This window comes from Oncorhynchus gorbuscha, linkage group LG25 (genome assembly GCF_021184085.1).
Source record: "Oncorhynchus gorbuscha isolate QuinsamMale2020 ecotype Even-year linkage group LG25, OgorEven_v1.0, whole genome shotgun sequence".
Classification (NCBI taxonomy): Eukaryota; Metazoa; Chordata; class Actinopteri; order Salmoniformes; family Salmonidae; genus Oncorhynchus; species Oncorhynchus gorbuscha.
Window position 1 is genome coordinate 34,077,960 of NC_060197.1, and position 19,484 is coordinate 34,097,443.

General features: G+C 42.5%; 1 protein-coding gene across 6 annotated transcripts in view; it reads right to left on the reverse strand.

Annotated features, from left to right (window-relative positions):
• The window catches only part of LOC124014180 (Kv channel-interacting protein 4-like), a 253,568-nt gene that overhangs the window by 54,940 nt on the left and 179,144 nt on the right, over positions 1-19,484 (reverse strand). The window contains exon 1 of one of the 6 annotated variants that reach the window (XR_006834977.1): positions 9,951-10,454. The exons of 4 other annotated variants lie outside the window; for them this stretch is intronic. Coding sequence is in view for 1 of the 2 variants with exons in the window: in XM_046328938.1 (XP_046184894.1) it covers positions 9,951-10,062 (112 nt within the window). In the remaining variant the exon portion in view is untranslated. Of the gene's footprint in view, positions 1-9,950; positions 10,455-19,484 lie in introns of those variants that run through there. One more of the 6 variants, XM_046328938.1, reaches the window with a different exon arrangement.

The following is a 19,484-nucleotide window of genomic DNA, read 5'->3' on the forward strand; positions in this document are numbered from 1 at the left end:
TTTGTGTAGGTTTTTATTGCAAAGTGAAAAGGAAAGGGAGACTTGTCAGAACCTGGCTATTGGATACAGGGGGAAAATTGGGAGCAAGAAGACAAATTCAAAGACAACCTACCTCTCTATACTCAAGGGGAGAAAGAGACAAATAACTACAGTGGCTTACGAAAGCACTTTTCCTATTTTGTTGCCTTACAACCTGGAATTAAAATAGATTTTTGTTGGGGGTTTGTATCATTTGATTTACACAACATGCCTACCACTTTGAAGATGCAACATATTTTTATTTGTGAAACAAACAAGAAATAAGACAAAAGAACAGAAAACTTTGAGAGTGCATAGCTATTCACCCCCCTCCTCCACAAAGTCAATACTTTGTAGAGCCACATATGCAGCGATCCATCATTCCTTCAATTCTGACCAGTTTCCCAGTCCCTGCCGATGAAAAACATTCCCTCAGCATGATGCTGCCACCACCATGCTTCACTGTGGGGATGGTATTCCCGGGTGATGAGAGGTGTTGGGTTTGCGCCAGACATAGCGTTTTCCTTGATGGCCAAAAAGTCTCATCTGACAAGAGTACATTCTTCCATATGTTTGGCGAGTCAAACACCAAATGTGTTTGCTTATTTTTTTCTTTTTCTTTCTTTCTGGCCACTCTTCCATAAAGTCCAGCTCTGTGGAGTGTACTGCTTAATGTGGTCCTATGGACAGATGCTCCAATCTCCGCTGTGGAGCTTTGCAGCTCCTTCAGGGTTATCTTTGGTCTCTTTGTTGCCTATCTGATTAATGCCCTCCTTGACTGGTCCGTGAGCTTTGGTGGGTGGCCCTCACTTGGCAGGTTTGTTGTGGTGCCATATTATATTTTTTATAATGGATTTAATGGTGCTCCGTGGGAATGTTCAAAGTTTCTCATATTTTTTCATAACCCAACCCTGATCTGTACTTCTGCCCAACTTTGACCCTGATCTGTTTGGAGAGCTCCTTGGTTTTCATGGTTTTTATTTATTTTATTTTACCTTTATTTTACTAGGCAAGTCAGTTAAGAACAAATTCTTATTTTCAATGATGGCCTAGTGGGTTAACTGCCTTGTTCAGGGGCAGAACGACAGATTAGGCGCAGAACGACAGATTGGGCTAGTAACATTTTGGTTACTAGCCCAATGCTCTAACCACTAGGCTACCCTGCCACCCCACTTGCTTGGTAGTGCCACTTGCTTGGTGGTAGTGCCACTTGCTTAGGGGTGTTGTAGACTCTGGGGCCTTTCAAAACAAGTGTATATATACACTGAGATCATGTGACAGATCATGTGACACTTAGATTGCACACAGGTGGAGTTTTTTAACTAATTATGTTACTTCTGAAGGCAATTGGTTGCACCAGATCTTATTTATGGGCTTCGTAGGAAAGGGGGTGAATACATATGCACACACCACTTTTTTGTTTGACATTTTTTTGATTTTTTTAGAAACAAATTATTTTTTTCATTTTACTTCACCAATTGGACTATTTTATGTCCATTACGTGAAATCTAAATAAACATCTATTTAAATTACAGGTTGTAAATGCAAATAGGAAAAATGTCAAGGGGATGAATACATTTGCACTGATGTTTTACAATTCAACTCAAAACCTTTGTAAAGCTGCTTGTGTTTCTTATATAGATATAGGACTCGTTCTACTGTGGATATCGATACTTTTGTACCCGTTTCCTCCAGCATCTTCACAAGGTCCTTTGCCGTTGTTCTGGGATTGATTTGCACTTTTCGCACCAAAGTACGTTCATCTCTGGGAGACAGAATATGTCTCCTTCCTGAGCTGTATGACAGCTGTGGTCCCATGGTGTTTATACTTGCGTACTATTGTTTGTGCAGATGAACGTGGTACCTCCAGGAGTTTGGAAATTGCTCCCAAGGATAAACCAGACTTGTGGAGGTCTACAATTTTTATTCTGAGGTCTTGGCTGATTTATTTAGATTTTCCCATGATGTCAAGCAAAGAGGCACTGAGTTTGAAGGTGGGCCTTGAAATACATCCACAGGTACACCTCCAATTGACTCAAATGATGTCAATTAGCCCATCAGAAGCTTCTAAAGCCATGACATCATTTTCTAGAATTTTCCAAGCTGTTTAAAAGGAAAAGTCAACTTAGTGTATGTAAACTTCTGACCCACTGGAATTATGATACAATGAATTATAAGTGAAATAATCTGTCTGTAAATAATTGTTGGAAAAATGACTTGTGTCATGCACAAAGTAGATGTCCTAACTAACTTGCCAAAACTATATTTTGTTAACAAGAAATTTGTGGAGTGGTTGAAAAAATGAGTTTTAATGACTCCAACCTAAGTGTATGTAAACGTCTGACTTCAACTGTAGTTTCAGAAATACCTTTAATAAATGTATTCTCAGTTGCAGGCTACTGTCATACACACCACAACATCAAACTGTCAAAAACAGGGACTAAAAGTAGCTCTAACTGCAAGTCTTAAACTGTTAAATTGAAAACAAAGGGCAAGCAAACCAACTAGTGAACTCTGCTGAAAGCCCAAGGCCAGGCATCATCTCTGCCACAGACCTATTTCAGAACCCAGCCTCCAAAACCAACTGCAGAGAGAACATGCACAGTTTTACGTAAGAAACAAAAGGGTAGCAAATAAATACAAATGTCTAGAAGCCATGTTTATTTTTTTCTGTCGTGACCCTCAGAAAGCTGAATGACAATGATATGAATAAGACTGTCATTCAGTCTGCAGACTAAAGGTCCTTGTGATTGATGGGATTCGATGTTGGCTCGAGCTACACTGTCAAACTACTACTGGCAGAGTGTAAAAAAAGGAAAAAATGTGAATCCTAGCTAAATTAGGTTTATCCACTCTTCAGACATTGGATGTTGGGAAATTCTACCCAACCAGAAACAGATGGTCTAAGATGTGTGTATATATATATATATATAGTATTATTTATTTATTTTTATGAGTCCTCATTTATCCTGCTACTAGGTTAATTGAAAACCAATTTGCATGTGTTACTGTGTGGCTGAGATATATTGCCTGTAAATCTATTGTCCTCGAGGCAAAGCAAATGACAACAGAGGCGCAACTTTGTATGAGAAACACCTTCAAGAACACCATTAGAAGTCACTCTTTTAGCCAAATTAGAGACAAGAGAAAGGCCATGTGAGATGGTTATCTGCTAAAACACTCCATGTTTTCTACCCTAATTGCTGACACAGTGTTTTAAATTGACGGTGTTCTGCTCTCATGTAAAAAAAAAAAGAAAAGAAAGAAAGGTCTGTGTCACCAGGGCCGAGAAATATTTATCTTCCCCTGACACACTGGTACTGTCTGTACCTGGGAGGCCTTGATCAGCACTATGCACTAATAGGTGGGAGTGTGTGTGTGTGTGTGTGCAAAGGTCTGTGTCATCATGACCACAGCAGTCTGATTCTCAGAAGTCCTGGAGAACCAGCAGGAGGATAAGGGTTAAGTGTCAGCAGCTAATCAGTCAGATAGTAGGTAGAGGGGCTCTAGCTGACTGATTACAGCTCAGACTTTCAATTAGCTATCCTATCCACACAAGAAGAAGAAAAAGTACACCTTATGGAACAGCGGGGACTGTGAAGCAGCACAAACATCGGCACAGACACCTGCATACAAACACACAATAACATATGCACTATAAACACACGTACACACATGGATTTTGTGCTGTAGATATGTGGTAGTGCAGTAAGGGCCTGAGGGCACACACTTAATGTGTTGTGAAATCTGTTGTGAATGCGTTGTAATGTTTAAAAAATGGTATAACTGCCTTAATTTAGCTGGACCACAGAAAGAGTAGCTGCTACCTTGGCTGCAGCTAATGGGGATCCATAATAAATAAATACAAGGGTGTAGTGGGTCTTAAAGTCAGTCTCAGACATTGCTGACATTGCAGACAAACTGTTAAAAGCCCAGTGCAGTCAAAAACATAATTTACCTGTGTTTTACATATATTTCCAAACTATGAGGTTGGAATAATACTACGAAATTGTGAAATTATAATGTCCTTTTGGTGTAAGAGCTATTTGAAAAGGCTGGCTGAAATATCAGCCTGTTTTGGTGGGATGGATGGAGTTTAGTCCTGCCTGGTGACATCTCCAGGTGGAAAATTAGAGAGTTCCAAACCTCTCTGCCAATCACAACTCATTTTCAGGTTTCTCGTCTCCACTCAACCACCCCAGACAGTTCTAGCTAAATTCTTGCTTGAGAAATTGCTCATTGCTAAGAAGCTTTTTTTGTTTCGTTTTGACCATTTTATTGAAAACAATCACAGGAAGGTACTTCACTGTTACCCAGGAATTATTTGATATTGAGATAAAAACAGCTGCATTGGACCTTTATCCGCAGCCCTAAACATAGGCTTTCATTTTCATTTCATCAAATCAAATCAACGTTTATTTGTCACGTGCGCTGAATACAACAGGTGAAAGGTGAAATGCTTACTTACAGGCTCTAACCAATAGTGCAAAAAAGGTATTAGTTGAACAATAGGTAGGTAAAGAAATAAAAACAACAGTAAAAAAGACAGGCTATATACAGTAGAGAGGCTATAAAAGTAGCGAGGTTACATACAGACACCGGTTAGTCAGGCTGATTGAGGTAGTATGTACATGTAGATATGGTTAACGTGAATGTGCATATATGATGAACAGAGAGTAGCAATAGCGCTAAAGAGGGGTTGGCGGGTGGTGGATGGGACACAATGCAGATAGCCCGATTAGCCAACGTGCGGGAGCAGTGGTTGGTCGGCCCAATTGAGGTAGTATGTATATGAGTGTATAGTTATAGTGACAATGCATATATGATAAACAGAAGGTAGCAGCAGCGTAACAAAGAGGGGTTGGGGGGGGGGGTCACAATGCAAATAGTCCGGGTAGCCATTTGATTACCTGTTCAGGAGTATTATGGCTTGGGGGTAAAAACTGTTGAGAAGCCTTTTTGTCCAAGACTTGGCACTCCAGTACCGCTTGCCATGCGGTAGTGGAGAGAATAGTCTATGACTGGGGTGGCTGGGGTCTTTGACAATTTTTAGGGCCTTCCTCTGACACCGCCTGGTGTAGAGGGCCTGGATGGCAGGCAGCTTAGCCCCAGTGATGTACTGGGCCATACGCACTACCCGTTGTAATGCCTTGCGGTCAAAGGCTGAGCAATTGCCGTACCAGGCAGTGATGCAACCAGGTAGGATGCTCTCGATGTTGCAGCTGAACCTTTTGAGGATCTCAGGACCCATGCCAAATCTTTTTAGTTTCCTGAGGGGGAATAGGCTTTGTCGTGCCCTCTTCACGACTGTCTTGGTGTGTTTGGACCAATCTAGTTTGTTGTTGATGTGGACACCAAGGAACTTGAAGCTCTCAACCTGCTCCACTACAGCCCCGTCGATGAGAATGGGGCATGCTCGGTCCTCCTTTTCCTGTAGTCCACAATCATCTTTCTTTGTCTTGGTTACGCTGAGGGATAGGTTGTTATTCTGGCACCACCCGGCCAGATCTCTGACCTCCTCCCTATAGGCTGCCTCGTCGTTGATCAGGCCCACTGTTGTGTCGTCTGCAAACTTAATGATGGTGTTGGAGTTGGTGTCGTGCATGGCCATGCAGTCGTGGGTGAACAAGGAGTACAGGAGGGGACTGAGCACGCACCCCTGGGGAGCTCCAGTGTTGAGGATCAGCGTGGCAGATGTGTTGCTACCTACCCTCACCACCTGGGGGCGGCCCTTCAGGAAGTCCAGGATCCAGTTGCAGAGGGAGGTGTTTAGTCCCAGGTTCCTTAGTTTAGTGATGAGCTTTGAGGGTACTATGGTGTTGAACGCTGAGCTGTAGTCAATGAATAACATTCTCAGATAAGTGTTCCTTTTGTCCAGGTGGGAAAGGGCAGTGTGGATTGCAATAGAGATTGCATTATCTGTGGATCTGTTTGGGCAGTATGCAAATTAGAGTGGGTCTAGGGTTTCTGGGATAATGGTGTTGATGTGACCCATTACCAACCTTTCAAAGCACTTCATGGCCACAGACGTGAGTGCTACGGGTCTGTAGTCATTTAGGCAGGTTGCCTTTGTGTTCTTGGCATAGGGACTATGGTGGTCTGCTTGAAACAAATTAGTACTACAGACTCAATCAGGAACATGTTGAAAATGTCAGTGAAGACACCTACCAGTTGGTCAGCACATGCCCAGAGCACAAGTCCTGGTAATCCTTCTGGCCCCTCAGCCTTGTGTATGTTGACCTGTTTAAACGTTTTACTCACGTCGGCTACGGAGAGCATGATCACACAGTCGTCCGGAACAGCTGATACTCTCATGCATGCCTCAGTGTTGCTTGCCTTGAAGCGAGCATAGAAGTGATGTAGCTAGTCTGGTAGGCTCCTGTCACTGGGCAGCTCGTGGCTGTGCTTACCTTTGTAGTCTAATAGTTTGCAAGCCCTGCCACATAAGATGAGCGTCAGAACCGGTGTAGTATGATTCAATCTTAGCCCTGTATTGACGTTTTGCCTGTTTGATGGTTTGTCGCAAGGCATAGCAGGATTTCTTGTAAGCTTTCGGGTTAGAGTCCCGCACCTTGAAAGGGGCATCTCTACCCTGTAGCTCAGTGTGAATGCTGCATGTAATCCATGGCTTCTGGTTGGGGTATGTACGTACAGTCACTGTGGGGACGACGTCCTCGATGCACTTATTGATTAAGCCAGTGACTGATGTGGTGTAACTCCTCAATGCAATCGGAAGAATCCCGGAACATGTTTCAGTCTGTGATAGAGAAACAGTCCTGTAGTTTATCATCTGCTTCATCTGACCACCTTTTTTATAGACCAAGTCACTGGTGCTTCCTGCTTTAATTTGTGCTTGTAAGCAGGAATCAGGAGGATAGAGTTGTGGTCGGATTTACCAAATGGAGGGCGAGGGAGAGCTTTGTACGCGTATCTGTATGTGGAATGCAGGTGATATAGATTTTTATACCTCTGGTTGCACATTTAACATGTTGATGGAAATTTGGTAGAACTGATTTAAGTTCCCCTGCATTAAAGTCTCCGGCCACTAGGAGCGCCGCCTCTGGGTGAGTGGTTTCCTGTTTGCTTATTTCCTTATACAGCTGCCTGAGTGCGATCTTAGTGCCAGCATCTGTCTGTGGTGGTAAATAAACAGCCACGTAAATTATAGCTGAAATCTCACTAGGCAAGTAGTGTGGCATGCAATTTATCACAATATACTCTACTTCAGGCGAGCAAAATCTAGAGACTCCCTTAGAGTTGCTAAGAAGTAAGAGAATAGTGTAAGGGTGCCAAAAACATAACAAGTGTTTAAAGTGTGCCTTTTTCTCTTTCACTCTCTTTGTCTATGTATCTCTCTCGAGCATAACACCCCAAGCATAATGAGAACCAAGTATATGTTCACTTAGTTGAATCAATTTCAGGCTATGGTTGCAAAAGAGGAAGGACGAGTGCATATATGTATCTTTTACCAAGAATAGAAACAGATTGATTGTTCAATGAGGTTGGGTAAGTGTTCTTTATATAACTGTACCTTGATCAAGAACTCAAAAGATGAATATTCCAGTAATGTTTTTAAAAGAAAATGTACATTTTTCTATTCGACCTTTGATTACCAAATTATTTTGATGAATTCCGACTTGCCTGGTTGAAAAGGTTAAATAAAGGAAGACTGGAAGACTACCTGAACAACCTATCCTTCCATTCTAGAAGAGGCTAGTTGGGCATGATAATTGTCACCATCATCTGATCTATGGGATAGTGACCACATCATCTGGTCTAAGCAGGTTTCTACCACACGCTGTGGAGGGTGATATCTTCATCCAACCTCCATGGCAAAAGATCGATACAATGACCGCTGCTGGTATTGAAAATGGGGACAATTGTCTTTCAAAGTAAAGGACTAAAGATTTAACTTACAGTATATCAGCCTAATTTAGTGTCCAATGTGTCGTAAAATAAAATGATTAGATACACTTGAACTTGCTTGTTGAACCGCATAGGAACAACACAAGATCAAACCTTGAGAATAACAGTGTGATACTGAAAGCATGTTTGCATATGACCACAATTAATATTGATTAATCAATGGCATTTGAGACCTATACACACACACACACACACACACACACACACACACACACACACACACACACACACACACACACACACACACACACACACACACACACACACACACACACACACACACACACACACACACACACAGTATATAGTACCAGTCAAAAGTTTGGACACACCTACTCATTCAAGGTATTCATTTTTTTTATTGCTATTTTCTACATTGTAGAATAATAGGGAAGACATCGAAACTATAAAAAGAACACATATATGGAATCATGTAGTAACCCCCAAAAAAGTGTTAAACAAATCAAAATATATTTTCTATTTGAGATTCTTCAAAGTAGACACATTAGAAATGAAAAGACTAGTACAACCCCCTAGTCACGCTCTGATCTACACACCATAGTGAACCAATGGCTCTCTATGTTCAGGGCGTGACAATAGCACAACAACATGTGGAAAAAAAGTCAAGGGGATTGAATACTTTCTGTATATTTCATGATGTTGTGTATCCCTGGAAATAAACAGAATTCATGTAAACATTACATAATTGTCCAAATAAAGTGGTATCTTGGCAGAACTTACCCAGTGTAGAAGGTAAGTTGTGCAGAAGGGCAAGGTCTGTTGCGGGGCCTACACATTTCTGTACTGAATGAAATATTACCACTAACTGTCTTTATTTCCCAAACAAAATTCAACACAATCACAAATCACTTTTTTGCCTTTTTAATCACTCTAAGTATATTTTAACACAGGCTTTACATCTATCAAACAACTTGCACTTTTTAAAAACACTTAACATAGGCCAGGCCCTGTTGTTACCTCATATCCCAGCAATAATGCCTTCAATGACACTCAACTTGCCTTTGGCTAAACTTACCCCATAGCCATTGGCTCAATTTACCCAAAGACAAACATTTAGACTATATTAGCCCACACAGCTACAAGGATGCACTTTCATGCTAGGTTTAGGACCTCATATTGAGGTGTATAGAGACCCCAACTGATATATAAAACCATCTTAAAAGTATCTACTTTGGTTTAGATACAAGTATCATAAAACCTCTAACACAATACATTAATTTGGTTTCTTCCTTCACAGACTCCATGAAATGATGACCTCTTCCTAAAAATTTGGTCAAATTATACATTTTGTGTATGGTTTTTAAAAACAAGGGGCGGCTCAACTAACCATTTGGCTCAACTTACCCCACTCCCCCTACTCTTGGACTAGAGATGAGAAACACTGGTTTAAGAAACCTAAAATGCTGAACGACTTAAATTAAAGTGGCACAAATCTAACTTGGCCTGTAGGCCAATATAAAGCACAATTGGCGATTATTTACTGTCTCTCAGTTGCCTAAGCCTCCAGCACCCATAGCTTCCCCGGCTACCTTTGATGCAGTGGCGCTTAATGCTCCCTTCATGTACGCCCCCTAGCTCATCTTTCTGAGTTCTGGATCCCTCAGTCACTTCCCGAAACTCCTCAATTAACACAGTAGTTGACCCCGTCTCTCTCTCTCTCTCTCTGTGCTGTATTGCCATTCCTGTTCTCAGTTTCACAAACTGCCCTCCAAGACACAACTACAAATTCAAGCCTTATTTGCAAGAAAGGAATGACAATGTTTCCAAAGCAATATACTATAAATACAGTACAAAACATGTTACATATAGGAACTTATCCAAGCAAATTACAACAGAGTATAATCTGGTTAGGAGAACCACCAATGGAGATATCACTCTTGCATATACTACAATTCAAACTCCCCCAAACTATTCCCAGCCCCTCGCTCGCTCTTCATCTCTCAGTCTCGCTCACCTTTCTCTCTCGGTTTCTGTTCGTCTCTTACCCTCTGAGAAGTTGATGAGTCCCAGCAGATGCAGCAGCTTGAGCGAGGCACACACCAGCACCACGATTACCACCGCCTGCAGCCCCTCAGTCTCCCACAACGCGTTCAGCATGCCTCCACCATGCCCCAGCTCCGGCCCCCGACCCAGCCTCCTCGCGCTCTGGATCTGCGTCCCCTGTGCTCCAGCTCCCCCGCGCCCTCTCCACCTCCGTCGCGCCTACCCACACGCCTGCTCACTCCCCAAATCCAGACAGGGTGGGATGGAAGCTGAACGGTGGATGAGGAGAAGACGTCTGCCTTAGAGTCCCAGAAAGTCTGCTAGAGGCATACAGGAAATGTCCCACAGAGTTGCTAAGAAGTAAGAGAATAGTGTAAGGGTGCCAGAAACATAACGTGGCTCCTGAAGTGTTTAAAGTGTGCCTTTTTCTCTTTCACTCTCTTTGTCTATGTATCTCTCTCTGTCAAGGGAGATTAGTGTATGTGAGCGCTACGGATGAGGAGAGAATTAACTATGTTCCCTCTGACAGTAGCGCTCTCTGAGACGGGAAAGAGGCAGAGGAGGGAGGGAATACAAGAGCAAGAGGGAGGGAGGTAGAGAGAGGAGCTGTGGTTGTTAAAATGGCCAGCTTCAGTCCAAACGGCCAGCTTCAGTCAGCTGATTCTAGCCATCCGTTATGGTTAGTTCTGGTCGGGCAGCTTAGTCTCCTATTCAGAGGTCCCCCACTTTTGTTAGTGTCTTATTGGTCAAGGTCACGCCAAATACTTATAACCACATCTCCTTCAACCACATCAGTTGCCTTGATTCCCGGGACTTCAGTTTCAGTTAGTGTCTGACCCCAAGCACACTGTGTGGTCAGAAACGTGCTTTCCCCATGCTGATGAGCACTTCCACAGTTTTCCCTCCTGCTGAACTTTTCCTCCTGTGGACTGAATCCCTGTACATGTATGTCTGATGTTTAATTGTGCATCTAAACGACCACATAGTTTTGTCAGTTCTCACTGGACATGATTCTCAGTTATCTGAACCATGAGTGGTCAGATGTGTGTGTGATGTGTGTGTGAATGTGGACATGTTCTTCAATTAAACTCCCCTTAACCTGGACATCCGCCTCATCCTTGTTCTGACCGGACATTCTGTAGTGGTTGCTACGGGTCTTAAGCCAGCACCTAAGGTTTCTTATTACATTTATGGTCATTTGATTCTCTACCACCCTACCCCTATTTTTCAGTGGTACTAAAGTTTACAGTCTCACACACTGCGTACTTACACTGAGTGTACAAAACATTAGGAACACCTGCTCTTTCCATGACATAGACTGACCAGGTTAAAGCTATGATCCCTTATCGATGCCACATATTAAATCCATTTCAATCAGTATAAATGAAGGGGAGGAGACCGATTTAGAGAAGGATTTTAAAGATTTGAGACAATAGAGACATGGATTGTGTATGTGTGCCTTTCAGAAGATGAATGGGCAAGACAAAAGATGTAAGTGCCTTTGAATGAGGTATGGTAGTAGGTGCCAGGCACACTGGTTTAAGTGTGTCAAGAACTGCAACGCTGCTGGGTTTTTCTCGCTCAACAGTTTCCAGTGTGCATGAAGAATGGTCCATCACCCAAAGCACATCCAGCAAACTTGACACAACTGTGGGATTCATTCGAGTCAACATGGGCCAGCATCCCTGTGGAACGCTTTTAACACCTTGTAGGGTCCATGCCCCACCAAATTGAGGCTGCTCTGAGGGCAAAGTGGAACGCATCTCAATATTAGGGAGGTGTTCCTAATGTTTTCTACACTGAGTGTAAATACTAAATGACCCCATAAGGGACAATCAACAAATCAGGTCAATCTGCAATGGACACTAGGCTAGTGAGTCATATGAACACATAGTACAGTTTTCTGGCATTATTACATGAAGAAAAGTAGGCAACATTCTGGGGGTAGTGGTCTAAATTGGGTTGGAGCACAACTATTGGCTACTGGGACAGTTGTATATTTACATAAATACTAGGAAATCAGTACCGCGATACTCATTAGGAAAATAGCCCTAATGTTGGAAACAAACATCATTATGTTGTCATCCAGAGTCAAATTGATTTATTTTCCAATCTATAGCACACAAACAGTTTGTGTTTACATTTTTGCCATGAAAAAAATATTGCGATGCTGTTATTGTCCTGGGCCTAATAAATACATTGTTTCCCATGGGAGCACGAATTGATCACATCACATGGTAATAATGAGAAAGAGTCCATTTGAAAGGGCGATGGAAAGCTACAGGGACAACAACAACACAGATTAAAATAGTCAATTAGGAAAGTGGAAACTTCAATCTACATACTAATAGCAGCTTCCATTTCGGTGCTTAATTGTAACACAAAGCTAGAATCCTTAGTTGCTACATACATTTTGGGACTTATAAATGAATGACATAACTTATAAATGCCTCGTGAGCTTAGTTCAACTGTCGTACCCCATCAGAACCCAACATATAAACTTGTTTCACTCCAATGTTTATAAACAATGTAAACATTAACAAACACTGTACAGCATCAACACATGGTTAAAACTATAATGTTGATCTCCTGGATGGTCAGTCCTTGCATCCATAGCTTTGTCTATGAATTTGAGATTCGTTACATTTCTCCAGGCCCATCCCACAGCTTTTTACCAAAACAGATACGGGGTATCACTTTGTTACCGCACAGCAAGCGGTACCGTAGAGCCAAGTCTAGGTCCAAAGGGCTTCCAGCTTCTACCCCCCAAGCCATAAGACTCCTGAACAGCTAATCAAATGGCTACACAGACTATTTGCATTGTGCCCCCCTTCCCCTCTTTTACGCTGCTGCTACTCTCTGTTTATTACCTATGCAGTCACTTTAACTCTACCTACATGTACATATTACCTCAATTACCTCGACTAACAGATGCCCCCGCACATTGACTCTGTACCAGTACCCCCTGAATATAGCCTCGCTACTGTTATATTTACTGCTGCTCTTTAATGATAATTAAACAAAAAAAATTACTTATCTATTTTTTACTTAACACTTATTCTTCTTAAAACTGCACTGTTGGTTAAGGGCTTGTAAGTAAACATTTCACTGTAAGGTCTGTTGTATTCAGCGCACGTGACAAATAACATTTGATTTGAATTAAGGACTCTAGCGTTAATGGTTTAAGCCCCTGTCTAACTGAACTGTAGCTTGGAAGGAGACTTCATTTGAATCTGGAACCTGTGCCAAAAAGCATAAAAAGCTAATTGATTGCCCTATCATATCAAATGGGACTGAGGGAAGGGGTGTGCACTAACTCCAGAAGCTAAAAGCCAGTGATCATACCACCACCTACCGGTCTGCTAAAAGAACTGTTCATAATACCACCGACTGGTTTAGGAATTCTTCTGAGCTGTTCTCCATCCACCCACTGAGCCATCGTTTCCATTCCTTTTGTGGATAACAGCTTGACTGATAACACCTTCGTTATTATTATTATATTATCTGGTACCGCAAGTCCCCCATAAAGAAACATTGATACCCATTTTCATTTACATTTTGCTCAAGTTTACACAGCTCTTACACAGAATGTAAATTCAAGGACAAATGAAAACATTATTTTCATCTTCTCCTCGCATGAATAATTTAGCATAGTGCAAAAAAAAACACAAAAAAAACAATTCACCAACATACTGTATTTCATGAAAATGGCCTCTGGCCTTGGGATCGTTTATTGGTAAGCGTCTCATTCACAGTGCTATGTCACTAAATATCACTCTAAAAGGCCCCTGGGAGTAAGGGATCTCAAAGATCAGATGTGTGTTATTGCAGGAGACATACTAAGGACGTATGAAGGGTAATCTGTGTTACAGGTGTAAAATGCAGTATGTAGCTCGCTACCAAAGTTCAACATAGCTGGGTTCTCACTGGAGATGGGAATGTTGTGTTTTTTTTACTGACAGCAAAATTTCAAGCTAACATCAACGAGAACAAAATAAAAGCAACATTGCACTGCAAATTGAATAGTAGATTACACGCCTACAGAATGATGCGCATCCTCCTTTTAAATAATGTGATAGGGTAAGACCAACATTTGAGTTTTTCAAAATGACCACCAAAACCACAATGATTGTTTTTGTAGTTGCGTAACATCCAATGTCTTAACCTCCAGGCCACTACAGGGCTCCACCAAAGCTGAAGACAACCAGGATAAAGTCACGAGATGAGATAATGTGTGTGTTACGAGTCTGCAACATAAGCTGCATGTGCATAGCCATCTACAATTACCTAAAAATGTTGGTGTATGTAGACCTACGCATATATTCGCACACCCACGATAGACTGATATAGCCTACACCCACATCACCAAACTCACACCTCTGATGTCAGCACATGAAGTCTGGCAGCACATCAGTAAAGGTAGAATCATATCATCCCACAGGACAATGGAGGAGTGAGTCATTCAGTCACCAGCACACATCTCTAGTCGCTCATGGTGTCAATTCACTGAACCGCTGGGGAGAGACAGATATCTTCAAGATCTTCTCAGTGGAGGCTACAGCCCCAGAATGGAGATAGATGGATGGTGAATAAAACATGGGGCCAATGGACCAATCATAACCTCTCTCCAGTGCATACGGATGCTGTAACCGTAGTGATTAACAATTGAAGACGTGAGGGTAGACAGACACCAATGGGAAGAGAGGGAGAGAAAGAGTGTTCTTCATACATCATAGTTACAGATGAACATAAAATATGTTTGATTGATTGTTTTTCCAAAGGAAAGGGATGATCAACTGACAGAACAGGCAATGTGTGTGAATCTGGTCAAACCTTTTTTTTTGGGAATAGAATCAAACAGTGCAAGTCCCCATATAGTTCCCATTTTCCGACAACATCTGTCTGCCGACGTGTCCAGAGGTGCCAGTGTCAGAAAATGTCATTCGGCCGCATCGAGGAGTCAGTCTCCATTCCGAGACCGATTCCCTATGATGGAGCACGATGTGCCACTGACAAACCCGAGGCTTTTGTTTCTCTGTCTTACATGGCAGGCCTGGCGGGCTGAGAGATAGATTTTGGAACAGATTACATATTTTCTCTCTCATGGCTTTGTCTCGCTGCCCTCCAGCCTGCCTGGCCTGCCATATTCGCTGGGGGGGGGTGTTATCACCAGGAGTCTGGAGGCCGGGCCACGGAGGAAGAGGTCAAAGTCCACTACATCAACAGTGTGTGTCTGTCTGGAAGCTGGAGCTCCTTTTGCACAGGCAATAGCAAGTGACAGAATTCAATCATTAAGTAGCATCATGGAAAGGCAGCAATCGATGAATAAGCACCATACCCCAGTGGGATTGTCTTTGTCAATGGGCAAATGTCTTTGCAGCAGAACTTCGACGTTTAGAGTAACTGAGGTTTTAATGCCAAAAGCCAAGACAAAGATGATTCCAGAATGATAAATCACACACATGAACACCACCGGGGAGACATTAATGACATGTTCTGTTGTTGGACATGTAACCCCATTCCTTGTTTCTTAGTTTCCCACCATGCATACCTAGCTACTAGCCAGGTAGCCCAGAGTAGACATTGAGCCGCCGCGAATCTACAGGGCCAAGAGGAGAGAGACGGGAGCCATCATCAATGAAAACGATGACGATCGGTGGACAGGCAAAAAAAACGGTTATTCGGCGTGATCTCAGATTAGCGAAAACCTGAAGCGGTCTGCTCAGGCATGCAATACGGCTTTGGCGTTTAGGTTGTTTTCTGGGAGCACGTTAAAATGAGCCCATCGTATTTACAGAGGCGTCGCCTGTGAAGGGGATGGCAATTAGAAGCTATGAACCCAGGCAACCTGTGGTGGAGCTGCGTTGACAATGAATGGTGGAGGGACTCTTACGATGCCGAGGCGTTTCTTCGTGGCCTCTTTGGATCTTGCAGACACACACGCAGGCACACAAGGGAGAATGTCACATGCACACAAGTAAACATCTACAGATGCCGCATGCCTACATCAAAAGGGCACGAGACCCCTTAGGTCTGACAATAGGCTTATCGCTCACTAATGGGTTACATATGCCCCTTTCATTTTTATTGCCATCGAGCCCCAGGGCTTTTTGTGAGAATTGTTCATATCAAAACGAGTGACAGTGATTTATTTTCACAACACCCAAGTTGACAGGGTGCCCTGGGCTTGCTCCATCACATGTTAGTGCTCAACTCCCTTCATGCCATCTTAGCCATATTTTATATATGTGTATCGATACAAAATGAACACACAGCCTGCTATAGCTAAAATGATGGCATGCATCACATACTGGTATGATATTGATTGGACCATTTAATATATGCCATTTAGCAGACGCTTTTATTCAAAGCGACTTACAGTCATGTGTGCATACATTCTACGTATGGGTGGTCCCGGGAATCGAACCCACTACCCTGGCGTTACAAGCGCCATGCTCTACCAACTGAGCTACAGAAGGACCATTTACACAGTGAGTTGATATTGGCTGTTAACCCTCATGGCTCTATTGACAGATACAGGTGGACAATGGGTCCAATCAGTTGTACACCCAGCTGGAAAGGCAGTGAATGGCCAGTCAATGGCATTGTCTGCAGGTGGACAGTCACACAAAAGCCAGGGGTTTGAAGTCAGGACAGCATGCTGCTGCAGATAACGTTGACCTCTGTTCCATCCGTCTTAGCCTGGGTGTTAACATGTTCCAAAAGCCTTACTGTGGACATCCTGCATGGAAGACAGAGGGCAAGCTCTTCACATGGAGGACTAGCTTTGTCCTTCTGATTTACAGTATAGGCTAGGCTACCGTCCTTCAGAGGCAAGGTACCACAAAAAAAGGTTGCTGAAGAAGAATACGATACGAGGTGGCTGAAAAACAGCACGGAAAGTGGACATAGTGAGTCTGTCCAAACATGGGATCTGGTGGGCAAATCCTGGTTGCTGAGAGGAAATCCCTTCAGGCAATTATCGCTTGAAGGGATCATGAACATGGCGAAGAAATAGGGAAGGTATAATGCGTGTCATCTGTGTTCAATCTAAGTGTCCTTGGTTCAAGTCAGAGTCCGAAGCAAAGAACGGTTGTCAATGCTCATGGTTTGTCCTATTGACCAACTGTCAATGAGGTCTGGTCTCTAAAAACGTCAAAGCATCGATTTTCTGCCGATGACAAACACATACATAGCCTACCAAGAGCCTTTAGAAAAAGACAACGTACAGTGATGGAGGAGAGCGCCACAAAAGTCAAATTGATCAGTTCAAGCGCCACAAACATTTTAGACAAATATGTACAGCATCCAAAGCTTTTCCTCCAATCACAATGGGTGAGTAACACTGCTTGATGACTGACTCAACACAGTACAACTCAAACTAAAACAGGTCAATGGCGGCATGCACTCTGACCCGTTATCCCACCATCCTTCTCAGTCAAAAGCAGGCAGCATGGTTCTGAAAAGTGCTGAAAACAAATTGGCTCCCGATTTAAAATGAAGATGGAGAACGAGCTACGAAGGAAAATGACTGGAACTTTGGTGCAGGTACAGCCAACTAGAGCAAAAATAATATTGTGGTATTGTCAAAATACCCTGATATGTAACTATCGATCCCTCCCCGTCACTAAAAGTAATGTATTATGGATCTGTTTGCTGAGAATGTCGAGGAAGAAAATACCCACTGGTTGTGTTGATGATGTTGATCACTGTAAAACTCTCCAGGGGTTTTTGTGGTTAAGATCTAAATGGCTAGCTGCTTTCAAGAAGGCATGCATAACGGGCGGGTGCGAATGGTTGGGTAATGCTGTGCAGATGTCTAACATGGATATGATGCAGACGCCAAGAAGTGTCTACAAACGGTGGGTACTACACGTCCAGCCCAGGGATCGGCAGGTCATTGATTTCATCATCTCCAAAAACATTTAGGCCTACAGTAGGACCAATATAAAGTGAACACTGGCATTATACCCATCATTCCCTTTTGTTGCCCAACACTGATTTTAAAGACTCGATGCAGTAAAAAAAATTGTATATTTGTATATATTTCCACATCACGAGGTTGGAATAATACTGTGACATTTTGAAAATTATGAATATACTTTTTTAGTGTAAGAGTTGTTTGAAATTTATGTCTGTTTCGGTGGGGTGGAGTTTTGGCCTGCCTGGTGACATCACCTGGTTGTAAATGAGTTAATAGACCAATAAGAAAGAGAGTTCCAAACCTCTGCCAATAACAACTAGTTTTCAGTTTTTCCCTCCCCACTCAGACCCCACCCAGACAGTCCAAGCAAAATTGTTGCTTGAGAAATTGCTCTTTGTTAAGAAGCTTCTTTTTGACAATTTTTATTGAAAACAATAGTAAGGTACTTAATTGTTAAACAGAAATGATTTGATATTGAGATAAAAACGGCTGCATTGAACATTTTAAGGCAGCTTGAGGATCACTGGGCAATATTATGTTAAATCCAGTCAAATTATATGGCAAAATGTAGATTTCCACCCTGAGTAGACATACTCAGGGTGGTCCTTCTGTAGCTCAGTTGGTAGAGCATGGCGCTTGTAACGCCAGGGTAGTGGGTTCGATCCCCAGGACCACCCATACGTAGAATGTATGCACACATGACTGTAAGTCACTTTGGATAAAAGCGTCTGCTAAATGGCATATATTATTATTATTATTTATTATTATATTAGGTGTCCTGATTTTAATTACAGGTCATATTGTAATCAATCCTATCAGATTATTGTATCTAACTGGGTTGAATCGAGAATTAATATCAGAAGTAAACATGAGCCTTCATTCTTGTATCATTTCATATCAAATCAAAATCAAATCAAAGTTTATTTGTCACGTGTGCCGAACAGAACAGGTGTAAACCTTACAGTGAAACGCTTACTTACAGGCTCTAACCAATGGTGCCAAAAAAAAGGTGTGTGTGTGTGTGTGGTGTGTGTGTGTGTAGGTATGTAAGTAAAGAAATAAAACAACAGTAGAAAGACATTTGAAAAAAGCAAGGCTAAACAAAGACACCTGTTAGTCATGCTTATTGAGGTAGTATGTACATGTAGGTATCGTTAAAGTGACTGTGCATAAGAGGGGTTGGCGAATGGTGGGACACAATGCAGATAGCCCGGTTAGCCAATGTGCGGGAGCACTGGTTGGCCGGGCCAATTTAGGTAGAATGTACATGAATGTATAGTTAAAGTGACTATGCATATAAGATAAACAGAGAGTAGCAGCATAAACAGGATAAACAGAGAGTCCGGGTAACTCCTGTTCAGGAGTGTGTATGTTGACCTGTTTAAAAGGTCTTACTCACGTCGGCTACGGAGAGCGTGGTCACACAGTCGTCCGCAACAGCTGATGCTCTCATGCATGTTTCAGTGTTACTTGCCTCGAAGCTGCATTGGTAGTTACAGTCTTGTCCCATCGCTGCAACTCCCCTATTGACTTAGGAGAGGCGAAGGTCGAGAGCCATGCATCCTCCGAAACAAGCATCTTAACACGGAAGCCAGCTGCACCAATGTGTTGG